Raw genomic sequence first — 17,017 nt, 5'->3', positions numbered from 1 at the left:
GTGTGTTGGAGTGTCAGTGTGCGTGAGTCAAATCAAATCTTATTGGTCACCTACACATGGTTAGCAGATGTTATTGTGAGTGTAGCGAAATGCTTATGCTTCTAGATCCGACAGTGCAGCAGTATCTAACAGGTAATATCTAACAAATTCCACAACAACTACCTAATAGACACAATCTAGTAAAGGAATGGGATGAGAATATATAAGTATAAAATATATGGATGAGCAGTGACAGAGCGGCTAAAATGCAATAGATAGTATAGAATAGATAGTGTAGTTTACAGTATATACATATGAGATAAGTAATGCGAGATATGTAAACATTCTTAAGTGTGCGGTGTCCTGTGAGTGTGCATGGAAGCAGTACAAAAATAATACAAGTGTCAACTCAGATAGTCCGTATAGCCATTTTGTTAGCTATTTAGCAGTCTTATGGCTTTGGGATAGAAGCTGTTCAGGATGTCTGGTTTCAGACTTTATGCACTGGTGCCGCTTGCTTTGCTGAAGCAGAGAGAACAGTCTATGGCTTGGGTGGTTGGAGTCTTTAACAATTTTCTGGGGCTTCGTTTCACACACTGATTATAAAGGTCCTGGATGGCAGAAAGTTCTGCCACAGTGATCTACTGGGCTGTCCTCACCACCCTCTGTAGTGCCATGCAATCGAGGGCGGTGCTGTTGCCGTACCAAGCAGTGATGCAGCAGGTAAAGATGCTCTCAATGGTGCAGCTGTAGATAGTGCAGCCAAATTTTTTTTCAACCTCCTGAGGGGGAAGAGGGTGTGTAGACCATTTTAGGTCCTTAGTGATTTGGACCCCAAGGAACTTGAAGCTCTCGACCCGCTCCACTGCAGCCCCGCTGATGTGGTTCGGGGTGTGTTCCTGTAGTCCACAGAAGAAGAGCTGGTGTGTGTTAATGTGTGTTAGCTGGAGATTATTATAGAGAGGGCTCTGTGTGTTTGCCTTCAGTGATTCCACTCGTGTCTAAATATAGCCTCTGCCCGTGGTGCAGATTTCACGCTTAGAAGGAATGGCAAAGGTGCACTGCCCAGAAGACCCATGGAAGTTCACTGGGAATTTCAGGTGTTTATCCTTGCCACTATGCAAAGTCCTTTACAGTTAATTTCATCCTCGCGTCAAGGACACTGGTAAAATCAGAAATTATATTCAGCGGTTTGTCCTATTTTAACATTCTTAAACATTTTCCTATCTGTCTTCCTCAACCAATGTCCATAAGATGTTTGACCCTATGTTAACCACTGAAAGACAAGGCCATAGGACAAATTAGTATAGGCTGTACGATCTGATCTTGAAATGACATATTAATGAAACATTAGGCCTAAGGTGATCAACAAGAAATGAAATGGAAGTGGATTATTTTTCTATGGTGGCGTAAGGAGAAACAACACCCTGATTTCCTGATTTTTCCTGGCATCTGAGGGAAAACAATTAACTTAAGTAAAAAGAAACATGTAATAAACTGTCTGGAAAGCATATTGTGCAGAATCAGCTCATGCAAACATTGGTCTCTAGTCCCAGAGGAATGTAGCTGGCTGGCCCTAACCCATCATGGCTGCTCCGTATCTCTATTTTTGGTTCTCTCTCCACTGCTCCCAGTTCCCTTGACACCACTGTTTTATCTTGTAACAATGAGGCTGGACACTACAGTCCAATTTGACTTGTGTGATAACCATCCTGGTTTGGCAACCAGAAAAGTGGAGTTTCCAACCTAGTGGCCCATACCATAGCAGGGGGGTTTGTAGACTAGTTGAACTGTAACTAGTCTAACCACACATTCATTTTAGTCTCATTACTTTCAAGAGAGCTGGCCAGGAAATCTCTTTTTTGGGGGGAGCTTTATGGGTTTTTAACTGTTTTAGCCTTGTTTCATCAAAAGCATCTTACTCTAATCTTACATTGTTGTTCTTTAGTGAATGGGCTTATTAAGTGGTGTGTGTATCTAGCCTGGCAGGTACAGCAATGCCACCAATGCCATACGACGTCCCCAGTCCACCGTGATAGACAGCTAAACACAATAACACCACATTTCTCCTAGTTTGGCCTGTTTGATTAGGTTTGATTGTCCAATGTTTTCAAAAACACTCCAACACTCATTAAGCCTACATGTTCTGTGCCCCCTGCGTATCAATTCAGTACGGTTAAGAGTGAGAAGAGCACACCCTCAAAAACCCAATCTAAATGTGATTTGATTATGCAATACTCAGGATTTATTTACACAATAGGCTAGTAATAATGCTTGAATGGTTTTTCTACAATTCAGAGTCCTTGCTCTCCCCCCCAGACAGTGTTTTCTGATGAATCATACCTCTGTTTTCACAAAATGGCCACAATGAACCTTTGCTACAGAAATAGACATTTGGCACGTAAGACTTTCTTCAAGGGGCAGTGCGGTTGAAAATGTGATTTTCAATGTTTTTTGGTGATATTTCCACACTGTGGTCGAAATAACACTCTGAAATTGTGAAAATTATGATACTGCCCTATTTGTCTAAAAGCTGTTTCAAAAAAATGCCTGGATTTTCAGCCTACTCAGGTGGGATGAAACTTTTGGCCCACATCATGATGTCACAATGTGATCTGATATAATAGACCAATGACTGTTCATCTGGTTAAGGAGGCTGGACTAGAGCCCACCCATCTGTTTAAGGGGTTGTGTAAAATACTGTATCTTCACATTTGTTTCCTAACGCCAAAGAAGCTCAGGAAAATAAATGATAATGAAAATACCTCTGACATATATTTTTTTAAATAAACAGTTATTTCAAATAAATGTTTATTGGTCACATGCACATATTTAGCAGATGTTGTTGTGGGTGTAGTGAAATGCTTGTGTTTCTAGCGCCAGCAGTGCAGTAGTATCTAACAATTCACAACAATACACACAAATCCAAAAGTAAAAGAATTGAATGAAGAAATAAATAAATATTAGGATGAGAAATGTCAGAGTGGTATTGACTAAAATACAGTATATACATATGACATGAGTAAAGCATTATGTAAACATTATTAAAGTGACTAGTGTTCCATTATTAAAGTAACCAGTAATTCCATGTCTATGTATACAAGGTGCAGGGTTCAGTAACCTTGGTGGAAGGCGGCTAGTGATGGCTATTTAACAGTCTGATGTCCTTGAGATAGAAGCTGTTTTTCAGTCTCTCTGCCCCAGCTTTGATGCACCTGTACTGACCTCGCCTTCTGGACGATAGCAGGGTGAACAGGCCATGGCTCGGGTGGTTGATTTCCTTGATGATATTTTTTGCCTTCCTTTGACATCAGGTGCTGTAGGTGTCCTGGAGGGCAGGCAGTGTGCCCCCGGTGATGCATTGGGCAAACTGCACCACCCTCTGGAGAGCCCTGCGGTTGCGGGCAGTGCAGTTGCCATACCAGGCGGTGATACAGACCGACAGAATGCTCTCAATTGTGCATCTGTAAAAGTTTGAGGGTTTTAGTTGCCAAGCCACATTTCTTCAGCTTCCTGAGGTTGAAGAGGCACTGATGCGTCTTCACCACACTGTCTGTGTGAGTGGGCCATTTCAGATTGTCAGTGACGTGTCGCCGAGGAACTTGAAGCTTTTCGCCTTCTCCACTGTGGTCCTGTCGATGTGGAAAGGCGCTTGCTCCCTCTGCTGTTTCCTAAAGTCCACGATCAGCTCCTTTGTTTTGTTGCCGTTGAGGGAGAGGTTATTTTCCTGGCACCACTCCGCCAGGGCCCTAACCTCCTAGACATACAGTGATGATTTAAAAATACAATTACTAAGACTGCATGGGGCCTTTAATCTATGTAGGCTAAATGGAATTGAGATAGGCTTATACAGGTGGAGGAGACTTGAGAGGATTGGTATTTTATTAGTGTTGGGAATAAGTCTCTCTAATAGAATTGGCCGTTGCCTTTTTACGAATAAGAAGTGAATTTTCTCGAACGCATGGATTGCTGTCTGCCGCTGAGACAGTCAGTGGAGAATAGATGCTGCTGTGTGTTTGGTGTGGCTCCTCTTCATAAGCTGCATTCACCCCAAGGTTTATTTCTGTTCCAGACAGCTCAGATAGGATGGCATTACGGCAGCTCCCAGTAGCATTAGCATATCCTTCTTCTTGACTTTTTAAATTATGAAATAGAAAATCTGCCGACAATACTGCTGGATAAATAAATGCTGGAGATCTTAAGCTTTCTCAGTAAAGCACATTTGGTGCAGGATGTGATGACTCATATTGCATGACTGGAACTCTATTCTCCTTCATATCAGAAATGTCAATTTTTTTCTTGGCATAATCTCTCAAACTATCCTATCACTGGATGCTCACAAACTGCAGATCACCTGCACTCATATTAATGTAGCAGGAGATGATACCAGAGGGTTGCATGATCATTATCAAGCAAAAAGGTTTTTAGCTGCTGTGTCGACTTAACAGTTGAGTGACATCTGTTTGCAGTAAAAATGGCCGCTGCTTATATTACATCATGGCTACTTTTGTCTCGTTGAAAATTCTGACTTCAAAGCTAGTATTATTATACACCTAACATTTTCTGTAAATTAATCTGTTGTTTTTGCTCTTTATTCAAGTGCTTGGTGCTTTATTTGCAAATGGGTATAAACACTAACGGGCACAGCAACCATTGTTATTATTTTCTAGTAAGCGTCCTGATTTCAAAAGTTAGTGCGGGGGGTGGTGGGGGGGGGTGTAAGGGGTAGAAAGACACCTTTCTGTTTAATCTGGTCGCTCCCTCAAAGCTTAATCCAGAGGCGAGCATTGTGTCCAACAAAGTTAAAAGTGATGTTGGGTAGTCAAAGATGGGGATGTGTTAAGGTCAGTCCATCTCATTCACATGGAGAAGAAGTCTGGCACAGAATGAAATCACATCCCAGCTGCCCCTCAAACCAGTAGCCTATTGGAACATGCTGTAGTATATCATAATGAATTATTGAAAACATTTGTCATGTTAATTCTCTATTTTAGGGATTGTGCTGTTCGTTTCTTTTACCTGTCTGAAACAATGTCCTGGTTTTATAAAGCGACACAGTAGAGGAGTACATGAGTTGAATTGAGGTGGATTTCCCCAATGTGCTGCAAGGGGTCTTTTCACCTCCTTTGGGGTACTGTTGGTCATTTTATACAGCAGGCAGGGGTTTATTGTTGGCTTGTCCATCATGCTACACACTGAGGTGCAGCCCAGGTAGCAAATACGGTATCATCCTGTGTTGGTGTTGGAGTTGGAGGGGAAACCTTGGCCAAACTATAACATTGTCAAACATGACTTGCTGCGAGTGAGTGGCTTTGTTGGATCAGTATGCTGCATAGCGTCTAGTCATTTAATTATACTGAACCTGTTCCCTGGGGTCGGGGTATTATCTTTTGTTGGTGTTTGTGATGTGTTTTTGTGCAGTATGTTTCTTTTAATTGTTTAATTGTTTTGTCAGTAAAGGCATTGTCTTTATTTTGTTATTCTTAATTCCAATGATTGTCACACAAACAGGAAGTGGAGAAATGGCCTACTAAACAGTGTCAGTTTGATGAATGAGCAGCTGTCAATGGGTTTTATTTCCTCATTGTAGGGTGGAGATAGATGGTTTGTCAACACTGTTCCTCTAGCTTTAGTTTTAATCCAATACTTCCCCACTTTTATAAATGAATCCCTCAAACAGATGTGTGAATGAGAGGAAATGGAGACAGTCTGCTGCTCTTAAGATGCATGTTTTCATTAGTCATCTTCCAATTTACAAAAGCAATTAAGATGCATCGCACACCTAACCCCCATCCAATTTGGCCAATATGAATGAATTATTCCCTGAAGTATTTCTGATAAATGGTTCAGTCCCCATTCCATAAAGCAGATGATTATTGCCATGTTCCAGTATCTTGTTAAGAGAGAACTGCTATCCACAACCCACACACACTGAAGATTTGGGCCTAATAAAATTGACTTTTGTTAAATGAAATTGTATTTCTAAGAAGTGTGTGTGTGTGTGTGTGTGTGGCCTAGTTCAGCAATTCTCAACTGGTGGGTCGCGACCCAGGTTTTGAATGGGTTGTGAGTGGCTGAGTAATTTTTATATATATGCTGAACAAAAATATAAACACAACATGCAACAATTTCAAAGATTTTACTGAGTTAGTCAATTGAAATATATTCATTAGGCCCTAATCTATGGATTTCACACGACTGGGCATACAGATATGCATCTGTTGGTCACAGTTATCTTTATAAAAAAAGGTAGTGGTGTGTATCAGAAAACCAGTCAGTATCTGGTGTGACCAACATTTTCCTCATGCAGCGTGACACATCTCCTTCGCATAGAGTTGATCAGGCTGTTGATAGTGGACTGTGGAGCGTTGTTCCACTCCTCTTCAATGGCTGTGTGAAGTTGCTGGATATTGGCGGGAACTGGAACACGCTGTCGTACACATTTATCCAGAGCATCCCAAACATGTCCAATGGGTGAAATGTCTGAGTATGCAGGCCAGGAAGAACTGGGACATTTTCAGCTTCTAGTAATTGTGTACAGATCCTTGTGACATGGGGCCGTGCATTATCATGATGAAACATGAGGTGATGGCGGCGGATGAAGGGCACAACAATGGGCCTCAGGACCTCGTCACGGTATCTCTGTGCATTCAAATTGCCATAGATTAAAAAGCAATTATGTTCATTGGCCGTAGCTTATTCCTGCGCATACCATAACCCCACCGCCACCATGGGGCACTGTTCACAACATTGACATCAGCAAATCGCTTGCCCACATGACACCATACACGCTGTCTGCAATCTGCCCAGCACAGTTGAAATTGGGATTCATCCATGAAGAGCGCACTTCTCCATCGTGCTAGTAACTGACTTCAGGTGAGCATTGGCCCACTGAAGTCAGTTACCACGCCGAACTGCAGTCAGGTCAAGACCCTGGTGAGGACAACGAGCACACAGATGAGCTTCCCTGTGACGGATTCTGACAGTTTGTGCAGAAATCCTTTGGTTGTGTAAACCCACAATTTCATCAGGTGTCCGGGTTGCTGGTCTCAGACGATCATGCAGGTGAGGAATCCAGATGTGGAGGTCCTATGCTGGCATGGTTACACGTGGTCTGCAGTTCTGAGGCCAGTTGGACATACTGCCAAATTCTATAAAATGTCATTGGAGGTGGCTTATTGTAGAGAAATTAACATTACATTCTCAGCCAATTGCATGCTCCCTCAAAACTTGAGACATCTTTGGCATTGTGTTGTTTGACACAACTGCGCATTTTAGAGTGGCCTCTTATTGTCCCCAGCATAAGGTGCACCTGTGTAATGTGGAGGCGAAAGAAACGCACCCCTGTTTAGGCGAGGTGTTCCTGTGTAACGATCATGCTGTTTAATCAGCTTCTTGATATGCCACACCTGTCAGGTGGATGGATTATCTTGGCAAAGGAGAAATGCTCACTAACAGGGATTTAAACAAATTTGTTCACTAAATTTGAGAGAAGTAAGTTGTTTGCGTGTATGGAACATTTCTTGGATCTATTTCAGCTCATGAAACATGGGACCAACGCTTTCCATGTTGGGTTTTATATTTCTGTTCAGTGTGTATATATAGATTTAATTTTTTTAATATATGGAAAAAGTATGAACTTAAACCACGTAGAAAGTGTCAATTATTATAATGAACGAATTAATAAATCATTTAATTTCTCAACTATTTTTCTTCAATCACAGTATTTTCAATCTAGAGATTTGTGGTCTCAAACCAGTGAGTTTATTAACATTATTCATCAATAATATGGGCTAAATTGTATTATTGACAATGAAAGAGGTGGGAATGTTGTTCCCTTCTCAAAGATTTATTACATTTACTATCAATATAGCATTAAAAAAAATATCCAGATGTATTTTGCTGATTTATTTTTTTTAGACAACTTTGGTCCCGAGGCAAAACTTGTTCACAAAAATGGTCTTCGTCTGTGCATTGTTATTTCGTGTGTGTGTGTGTGTTTCACTGTAAATCTGCTGCTCGTGGATGAAACGTCAGATGCCATTTGTGTTTGCTCCTCCCACCGACAGCAAGAAACCAAGTTTTTATGACTGGGATGCTGTAAATCAGGGTTCCCAATTACTTTGTCATGGGCCAATTCTTCCTTGAGCGGATGATCGGAGGGCCGGAACATAGTTATACATAATTTGAACAACGCAAATTGACCACAAGAATCCCAAACTGTTATATCGTATTTGACAAAAACAGAATAGTTTCAAACCTTGATTAAATTGGTATACAATCACATATGCCCCTCTAGTTATGCCTAAGAATACTTGAACAGATTTCCTCAATTAAAATCACTTTGAACTCATTTCCTGGTGATTGTACAGTGTTTTATGTCCAAGAACGAACATTTCTTATTATTTGTGTTCAGAAAACTTGGGAGGCCAAATAACATCATCCTGCTCTAGATGTTGTTCTTTTTGTTTTTCGTTCCGGCAGCCACCAGCACTCCTTTGTGGTATGGACAACCCACTCTCTCCTTGCTGCTTCTCCGACTTACCACCTGACAGGGTAAATGTACCCTGCCTGTGCTGTGTGTCAGTGTGTTTGTTGTCACTCCTCTAGCCATGAATCCTCAGCATCTAGTGGTGGTGGTTTTGACCTTGAATTCCTGCAAGCTAGAGGCCACTAGGCCATCCACCCTCCCTGTAGAAACACTAGAACCCACTAGGCCATCCACCCTCCCTGTAGAAACACTAGAACCCACTAGGCCATCCACCCTCCCTGTAGAAACACTAGAACCCACTAGGCCATCCACCCTCCCTGTAGAAACACTAGAACCCACTAGGCCATCCACCCTCCCTGTAGAAACACTAGAACCCACTAGGCCATCCACCCTCCCTGTAGAAACACTAGAACCCACTAGGCCATTCACCCTCCCTGTAGAAACACTAGAACCCACTAGGCCATCCACCCTCCCTGTAGAAACACTAGAACCCACTAGGCCATCCACCCTCCCTGTAGAAACACTAGAACCCACTAGGCCATCCACCCTCCCTGTAGAAACACTAGAACCCACTAGGCCATCCACCCTCCCTGTAGAAACACTAGAACCCACTAGGCCATCCACCCTCCCTGTAGAAACACTAGAACCCACTAGGCCATCCACCCTCCCTGTAGAAACACTAGAACCCACTAGGCCATCCACCCTCCCTGTAGAAACACTAGAACCCACTAGGCCATCCACCCTCCCTGTAGAAACACTAGAACCCACTAGGCCATCCACCCTCCCTGTAGAAACACTAGAACCCACTAGGCCATCCACCCTCCCTGTAGAAACACTAGAACCCACTAGGCCATCCACCCTCCCTGTAGAAACACTAGAACCCACTAGGCCATCCACCCTCCCTGTAGAAACACTAGAACCCACTAGGCCATCCACCCTCCCTGTAGAAACACTAGAACCCACTAGGCCATCCACCCTCCCCTCCCTGTAGAAACACTAGAACCCACTAGGCCATCCACCCTCCCTGTAGAAACACTAGAACCCACTAGGCCATCCACCCTCCCTGTAGAAACACTAGAACCCACTAGGCCATCCACCCTCCCTGTAGAAACACTAGAACCCACTAGGCCATCCACCCTCCCTGTAGAAACACTAGAACCCACTAGGCCATTCACCCTCCCCTGTAGAAACACTAGAACCCACTAGGCCATCCACCCTCCCTGTAGAAACAATAGAACCCACTAGGCCATCCACCCTCCCTGTAGAAACACTAGAACCCACTAGGCCACCCACCCTCCCTGTAGAAACACTAGAACCCACTAGGCCATTCACCCTCCCTGTAGAAACACTAGAACCCACTAGGCCATCCACCCTCCCTGTAGAAACACTAGAACCCACTAGGCCATCCACCCTCCCTGTAGAAACACTAGAACCCACTAGGCCATCCACCCTCCCTGTAGAAACACTAGAACCCACTAGGCCATCCACCCTCCCTGTAGAAACACTAGAACCCACTAGGCCATTCACCCTCCCTGTAGAAACACTAGAACCCACTAGGCCATTCACCCTCCCTGTAGAAACACTAGAACCCACTAGGCCATTCACTCTCCCCTCCCTGTAGAAACACTAGAACCCACTAGGCCATCCACCCTCCCTGTAGAAACACTAGAACCCACTAGGCCATCCACCCTCCCTGTAGAAACACTAGAACCCACTAGGCCATCCACCCTCCCTGTAGAAACACTAGAACCCACTAGGCCACCCACCCTCCCTGTAGAGACACTAGAACCCACTAGGCCATTCACCCTCCCCTCCCTGTAGAAACACTAGAACCCACTAGGCCATCCACCCTCCCTGTAGAAACACTAGAACCCACTAGGCCATCCACCCTCCCTGTAGAAACACTAGAACCCACTAGGCCATCCACCCTCCCCTCCCTGTAGAAACACTAGAACCCACTAGGCCATCCACCCTCCCTGTAGAAACACTAGAACCCACTAGGCCATCCACCCTCCCTGTAGAAACACTAGAACCCACTAGGCCATCCACCCTCCCTGTAGAAACACTAGAACCCACTAGGCCATCCACCCTCCCTGTAGAAACACTAGAACCCACTAGGCCATCCACCCTCCCTGTAGAAACACTAGAACCCACTAGGCCATTCACCCTCCCTGTAGAAACACTAGAACCCACTAGGCCATCCACCCTCCCTGTAGAAACACTAGAACCCACTAGGCCATTCACCCTCCCTGTAGAAACACTAGAACCCACTAGGCCATCCACCCTCCCTGTAGAAACACTAGAACCCACTAGGCCATTCACCCTCCCCTCCCTGTAGAAACACTAGAACCCACTAGGCCATCCACCCTCCCTGTAGAAACACTAGAACCCACTAGGCCATCCACCCTCCCTGTAGAAACACTAGAACCCACTAGGCCATCCACCCTCCCTGTAGAAACACTAGAACCCACTAGGCCATCCACCCTCCCTGTAGAAACACTAGAACCCACTAGGCCATCCACCCTCCCTGTAGAAACACTAGAACCCACTAGGCCATCCACCCTCCCTGTAGAAACACTAGAACCCACTAGGCCATTCACCCTCCCCTCCCTGTAGAAACACTAGAACCCACTAGGCCATTCACCCTCCCTGTAGAAACACTAGAACCCACTAGGCCATTCACCCTCCCCTCCCTGTAGAAACACTAGAACCCACTAGGCCATTCACCCTCCCTGTAGAAACACTAGAACCCACTAGGCCATCCACCCTCCCTGTAGAAACACTAGAACCCACTAGGCCATTCACCCTCCCTGTAGAAACACTAGAACCCACTAGGCCATCCACCCTCCCTGTAGAAACACTAGAACCCACTAGGCCATCCACCCTCCCTGTAGAAACACTAGAACCCACTAGGCCACCCACCCTCCCTGTAGAAACACTAGAACCCACTAGGCCATTCACCCTCCCTGTAGAAACACTAGAACCCACTAGGCCATCCACCCTCCCTGTAGAAACACTAGAACCCACTAGGCCATCCACCCTCCCTGTAGAAACACTAGAACCCACTAGGCCATCCACCCTCCCTGTAGAAACACTAGAACCCACTAGGCCATTCACCCTCCCTGTAGAAACACTAGAACCCACTAGGCCATCCACCCTCCCTGTAGAAACACTAGAACCCACTAGGCCATTCACCTCCCTCCCTGTAGAAACACTAGAACCCACTAGGCCATTCACCCTCCCCTGTAGAAACACTAGAACCCACTAGGCCATCCACCCTCCCTGTAGAAACACTAGAACCCACTAGGCCATCCACCCTCCCTGTAGAAACACTAGAACCCACTAGGCCATCCACCCTCCCTGTAGAAACACTAGAACCCACTAGGCCATCCACCCTCCCTGTAGAAACACTAGAACCCACTAGGCCATTCACCCTCCCTGTAGAAACACTAGAACCCACTAGGCCATCCACCCTCCCTGTAGAAACACTAGAACCCACTAGGCCATTCACCCTCCCTGTAGAAACACTAGAACCCACTAGGCCATTCACCCTCCCTGTAGAAACACTAGAACCCACTAGGCCATCCACCCTCCCTGTAGAAACACTAGAACCCACTAGGCCATCCACCCTCCCTGTAGAAACACTAGAACCCACTAGGCCATTCACCTCCCTCCCTGTAGAAACACTAGAACCCACTAGGCCATCCACCCTCCCTGTAGAAACACTAGAACCCACTAGGCCATCCACCCTCCCTGTAGAAACACTAGAACCCACTAGGCCATCCACCCTCCCTGTAGAAACACTAGAACCCACTAGGCCATCCACCCTCCCTGTAGAAACACTAGAACCCACTAGGCCATCCACCCTCCCTGTAGAAACACTAGAACCCACTAGGCCACCCACCCTCCCTGTAGAAACACTAGAACCCACTAGGCCATCCACCCTCCCTGTAGAAACACTAGAACCCACTAGGCCATTCACCCTCCCTGTAGAAACACTAGAACCCACTAGGCCATCCACCCTCCCTGTAGAAACACTAGAACCCACTAGGCCATCCACCCTCCCTGTAGAAACATACCTGATAGTATTAACTGACCCCCTGATTGTCTCATCCAGTTACATTCATTAGAGACTCCTGGATGATCATCATATCATGTGTTTAAAATAACTTGTATAGAATGTGTTGTAGATAAATATGGACTGGTTGTCCTTAGTTATGGTGGTAGCCCTAGATCTATAAATAGATCTCCCTTTGTGTGAGAATCTGATTTTTCTTTGTTAGTTTTATATATTTTTGCATTACCATGGTTTTTACGTGCCGTGTGACGAGAATGAGATTCACTATTATTATTCTTCCCAGCCCCTCTCGGTCTGATTATTTCAGCACTGCCTATCTTTGAAGTAGAAACCATTGAATCATTATTTAATGCAAAATGATTTGATGAGGGGAAAAACGTCTTCAGTCCACACAAACAACTGCCCCATTTCTAATAAAAGTGACTGTCTGGGCTTTCTTCCCAAGTGAGCCTGAATGTGTCTGACTGAATTGTTACAGCATTAAAGCAGCATTAAATCTGTTCCTGCTTAAGGAATTCCCAGGGCAGTTGCATGCTCCATTGTGATTAGGAGTGTGGAGACATGTTGGCCATGATGCATCTCATAAGAGTGCATGGTGCTACTTTTCCTTGTCTGAGAACTACTTCCCAGAGTGAGCTCCCCCTCCTCCTGCATGTCCTCAAGTTAATGGCCCTCATGGTTTAGGTGCTGTGCCCTACTAATCAGTGGAAACACTGGTCAGTCCCCAGTAATTATAGGCCTAATTAAAGTTTCTGTAGTTAACAAGATGTTGCGTCGGTGTGTTGCATAGAGTACTAGTATTGCTTCATCAGGTTCGGAGTGGAGTGCTCCTAATGATACAGCGGAATGTGGCGGAGGAGTTGAGCACACCATTATGATTGGCTCAGAGGCACCAACCAAAGCAAGTCGTGTCATTCTCTCACAATCTCAATGAGAGCATGGCGAGACTGTCTGACATCAAACCACAGCAAACCTCAACCTTCTGAACATCAGAAACTGCAATTACCACCCCATGGTTTCTGAAGTGTGAGGATGATGATAGGATAGTGCAGGGGTATTCAACTCTGACCCTACGAGCTCTGGAACCTTCTGGTTTTCTGTTCTACCTGATCATTAATTACACCCACCTGGTGTTTTATTTATTTTGTTGGTTGTTAGTTCTCAAATATTATCTGATTTTTAAATATATAGCTCCGTTATCTTTTATACATACTTTATATCTGGTTTTAGTCTTTCAAGTTTACACTGACAATGTTTTAACATCCCCAAAATTATTTCTCCCCTCACCCCAAATGATAAAAAAATGAATAATACATTTATTTTGCAGTGGTGGCCACGATTTAGCAGAGGTGGTTCACCACTGCTATCTGCATATAGGGGAAACAGGACCTCGTCACTCGTTAATGCTGTGTATTAATTATCCTTTTCCTAAAACCCCCTTCCTCAGCCTCTGTGCTGTACAGTGCATTCGGAAAGTATTCAGACCCCTTGACGTTTTCCACATTTTGTTACAGCCTTATTCTAAAAATGATACAATTTTAATTTTCCTCATCAATCTACACACAATTTCCCATAATGACAAAGCAAAACAGTTATTAAAAAAAAAAAATCCAAATGTATTTATAACATTTACAGAAGCATTCAGATGCTTTACTCAGTACTTTGTTGAAGCACCTTTGCTAGCGATTACAGCCTCGAGTCTTCTTGGTATGACGCTACACCTGTATTTGGGGAGTTTCTTCCATTCTTCTCTGCAAATCCTCTCAAGCTCTGTCAGGTTGGATGGGGAGCGTTGCTGCACAGCTCTTTTGAGGTCTCTCCAGAGATGTTCGATCAGGTTCAAGTCCGGGCTCTTGCTGGGCCACTCAAGAACATTCAGAGACTTGTCCCGAAGCCACTCCTGTGTTGTCTTGGCTATGTGCTTAGGGTCGTGGTCCTGTTGGAAGGTGAACCTATGCCCCAGTCTGAGGCCCTGAGCACTCTGGAGCAGGTTTTCATCAAGGATTTCTCTGTACTTTGCTCTGTTCATATTTCCCTCGATCCTGACTAGTCTCCCAGTCCCTGCCGCTGAAAAACATCCCCACAGCATGATGCTGCCACCACCATGCTTCACTGTAGGGATGGTGCCAGGTTTCCTCCAGATGTGACACTTGGCATTCAGGCCAAAGAGTTTAATCTTCGTTTCATCAGACCAGAGAATCTTGTTTCTCATGGTCTGAGAGTCTTTTGGTGCCTTTTGACAGCCCGCTTGGAGTTTGCCATGTGCCTTTTACTGTTGGTGGATTGCGGCAGAGAAGGTTGTCCTTTAGGAAGTTTTTCCCCCATCTCCAGAGAGGAGCTCTGTCAGAGTGACCATCGGGTTCTTGGTCACCTCCCTGACCAAGGCCTTTCTACCCCGAGTGCTCAGTTTGACCGGGAAGCCAGCTCTAGGAAGAGTCTTGGTACCTCCAAACTTCTTCCATTTAAGAATAATGGAGGCCACTGTGTTCTTGGGGACCTTCAATGCTGCAGAAATGTTTTGCTACTCTTCCCCAGATCTGTGCCTCAACACAATCTTGTCTCTGAGCTCTGTGGACAATTCCTTCTACCTCATGGCCTGGTTTTTGCTCTGAAAATAAGGGAGAGCCGCACACTCTAGGAGCTCAGATGCAAAAAATGTATATAGGATATCAAATGTTTGCATCTGAGCTCCTAGAGTGTGCGGCTCTCCCTTATTTTCAAGTTTTCTACTCCGCTAGCCAGCACCTCGTCTTAATAGGTGTGCGTTTCTTTTTCTTCTAGACTGGTTTTTGCTCTGACATGCACTGTCAACTGTGGGCCCTTTATATAGACAGGTGTGTGCCTTTCCAAATCGTGTCCAATCAATTGAATTTACCACAGGTGGACTCCAATCAAGTTGTAGAAACAGCTCAAGGATGATCAATGGAAACAGGATGCACCTGAGCTCCATTTCAAGTCTCATAGCAAAGGGTCTGAATACTTACATAATTAAGGAACCTGTTGTTGCTTTGTCATTATGGAGTATTGTGTGTAGATGAGAACAAAATAATATATAATCCATTTTAGAATAAGGATGTAAAGTAACAAAATGTGGGAAAAGTCAGTGGGTCTGAATACTTTCCGAATGCACTGTACTTGCAAAACACACTCAATAAGTTCATTTTTATTATATAAATGTGTTCTTGTACTGCATGATTGTGAGCTAAACGTCTCTTTCCCTCTCTCTCCCCCTCCCTCTCTGCCTCCCATGAAGATCCCTCGTGGAGGACGACGACCCTCACATGAAAGTGTCGCTGGGGTGTGGTGACATGGGCATCTCTGCCCACCTACAGGCTTCCAAAACAGGAAACACTCGCTTCTTCACGAGCAACACACACAGTTCAGTGGTCCTTCAGGTGAGCAGTAATGGATGGGAAGGAGAGAGACCGAGAGATGGCGTTGCTTCAGAGGATGTTCAGATTGATACAGATTGATGAACCTCATAAAAGCACTAATGAAATATGCCAGGGTGATTTTCATGTGCCTTCGGAGGTCCATTGATTGATTGAAAAGCTAGATAGTCAGTATGTCTGTATGGTGTCTGAGAATCTTCCAGACAAAGGCCAAGGGTCTGATCTGGCCTTTACACAACTCTAAAAATATCTACAACACAACAAGAAATTACACAAATGGCCCTGGGATTGTTTCAATTAGGTTTTCTGTAGAAAATAGTTTTCTAAAACCCATTGGCGGTAACAAAAAGTTGTTCCTGTGCAGCACCAAACATGCTCATCTATCTCCAACAATCTAATCTCTAGTGTATGATATTTTTATGCAACTCTAAATCACAAGTCATTTTTCCTTTACGGTAGTGTTGCATGGTATACCTGTACCACAGTAATATCACAATACCAAAATGTCATGATACCAACATTTTAGAATGAAGTAGTACCATTTCATATGATACTAACACATTTCAGCCCTAGCGATCTAAAGAACCTGCTGGATCCTGTTATAAAATGTTTATGAATTCAGTCTCTGGTATGCACAGGTCCAATCATATCCACTTCACTTTCATGCTCACATCACGTGTAGCAGCTGTAATCAGCCAGCCCTCATTCACCTGCTTCTCTCCTTCTGCTCTTCATGAGCATCTATTCCTCAGTCAGTTAAAAAATATATCATTTAGCCATGATGGCGACGGGGATGCAGACCCTGATGAGTCTTCTGTTGTTAGAGTTGTACATTTGTTACATTGGAGCAGCGCAGACCGAGCAATGATGATACATTGTATCATTTCATCACCTGTTATAACCATGTTATAGGATTTCACAAACCATGTTGCGGGCCGTTTTAAACTAATCCCGGGACGCTAATTATTGGTTTGATAACAAACAATGTTGTTCAGTCATGATACCTACCTAGCTAACAACCGGGTAACTTGACAGTAGGTCAAGGCTAATTTGATTGGCTCAGGAAGAAAGGAAAAG

The 17,017-nt window shown here is 44.5% G+C and overlaps 1 protein-coding gene across 7 annotated transcripts in view; it reads left to right on the top strand.

Annotated features, from left to right (window-relative positions):
* LOC106563441 (kelch-like protein 13) overlaps positions 1–17,017 on the top strand; it is a 73,964-nt gene that overhangs the window by 21,223 nt on the left and 35,724 nt on the right. For 4 of the 7 annotated variants that reach the window (XM_014129020.2, XM_014129019.2, XM_045690062.1 and 1 more), the window contains one exon: positions 15,802–15,943. In XM_014129020.2, coding sequence (XP_013984495.1) covers positions 15,802–15,943 — 142 coding nt within the window. Of the gene's footprint in view, positions 1–8,463; positions 8,536–15,801; positions 15,944–17,017 lie in introns of all 7 variants that reach the window. The other 3 variants (XM_014129017.2, XM_014129016.2, XM_045690060.1) reach the window with 1 other exon arrangement.

The sequence above is a fragment of the Salmo salar genome, chromosome ssa11 (genome assembly GCF_905237065.1).
Source record: "Salmo salar chromosome ssa11, Ssal_v3.1, whole genome shotgun sequence".
NCBI classification, from domain to species: Eukaryota; Metazoa; Chordata; class Actinopteri; order Salmoniformes; family Salmonidae; genus Salmo; species Salmo salar.
This window is presented reverse-complemented; position numbering and strand designations above follow the sequence as displayed.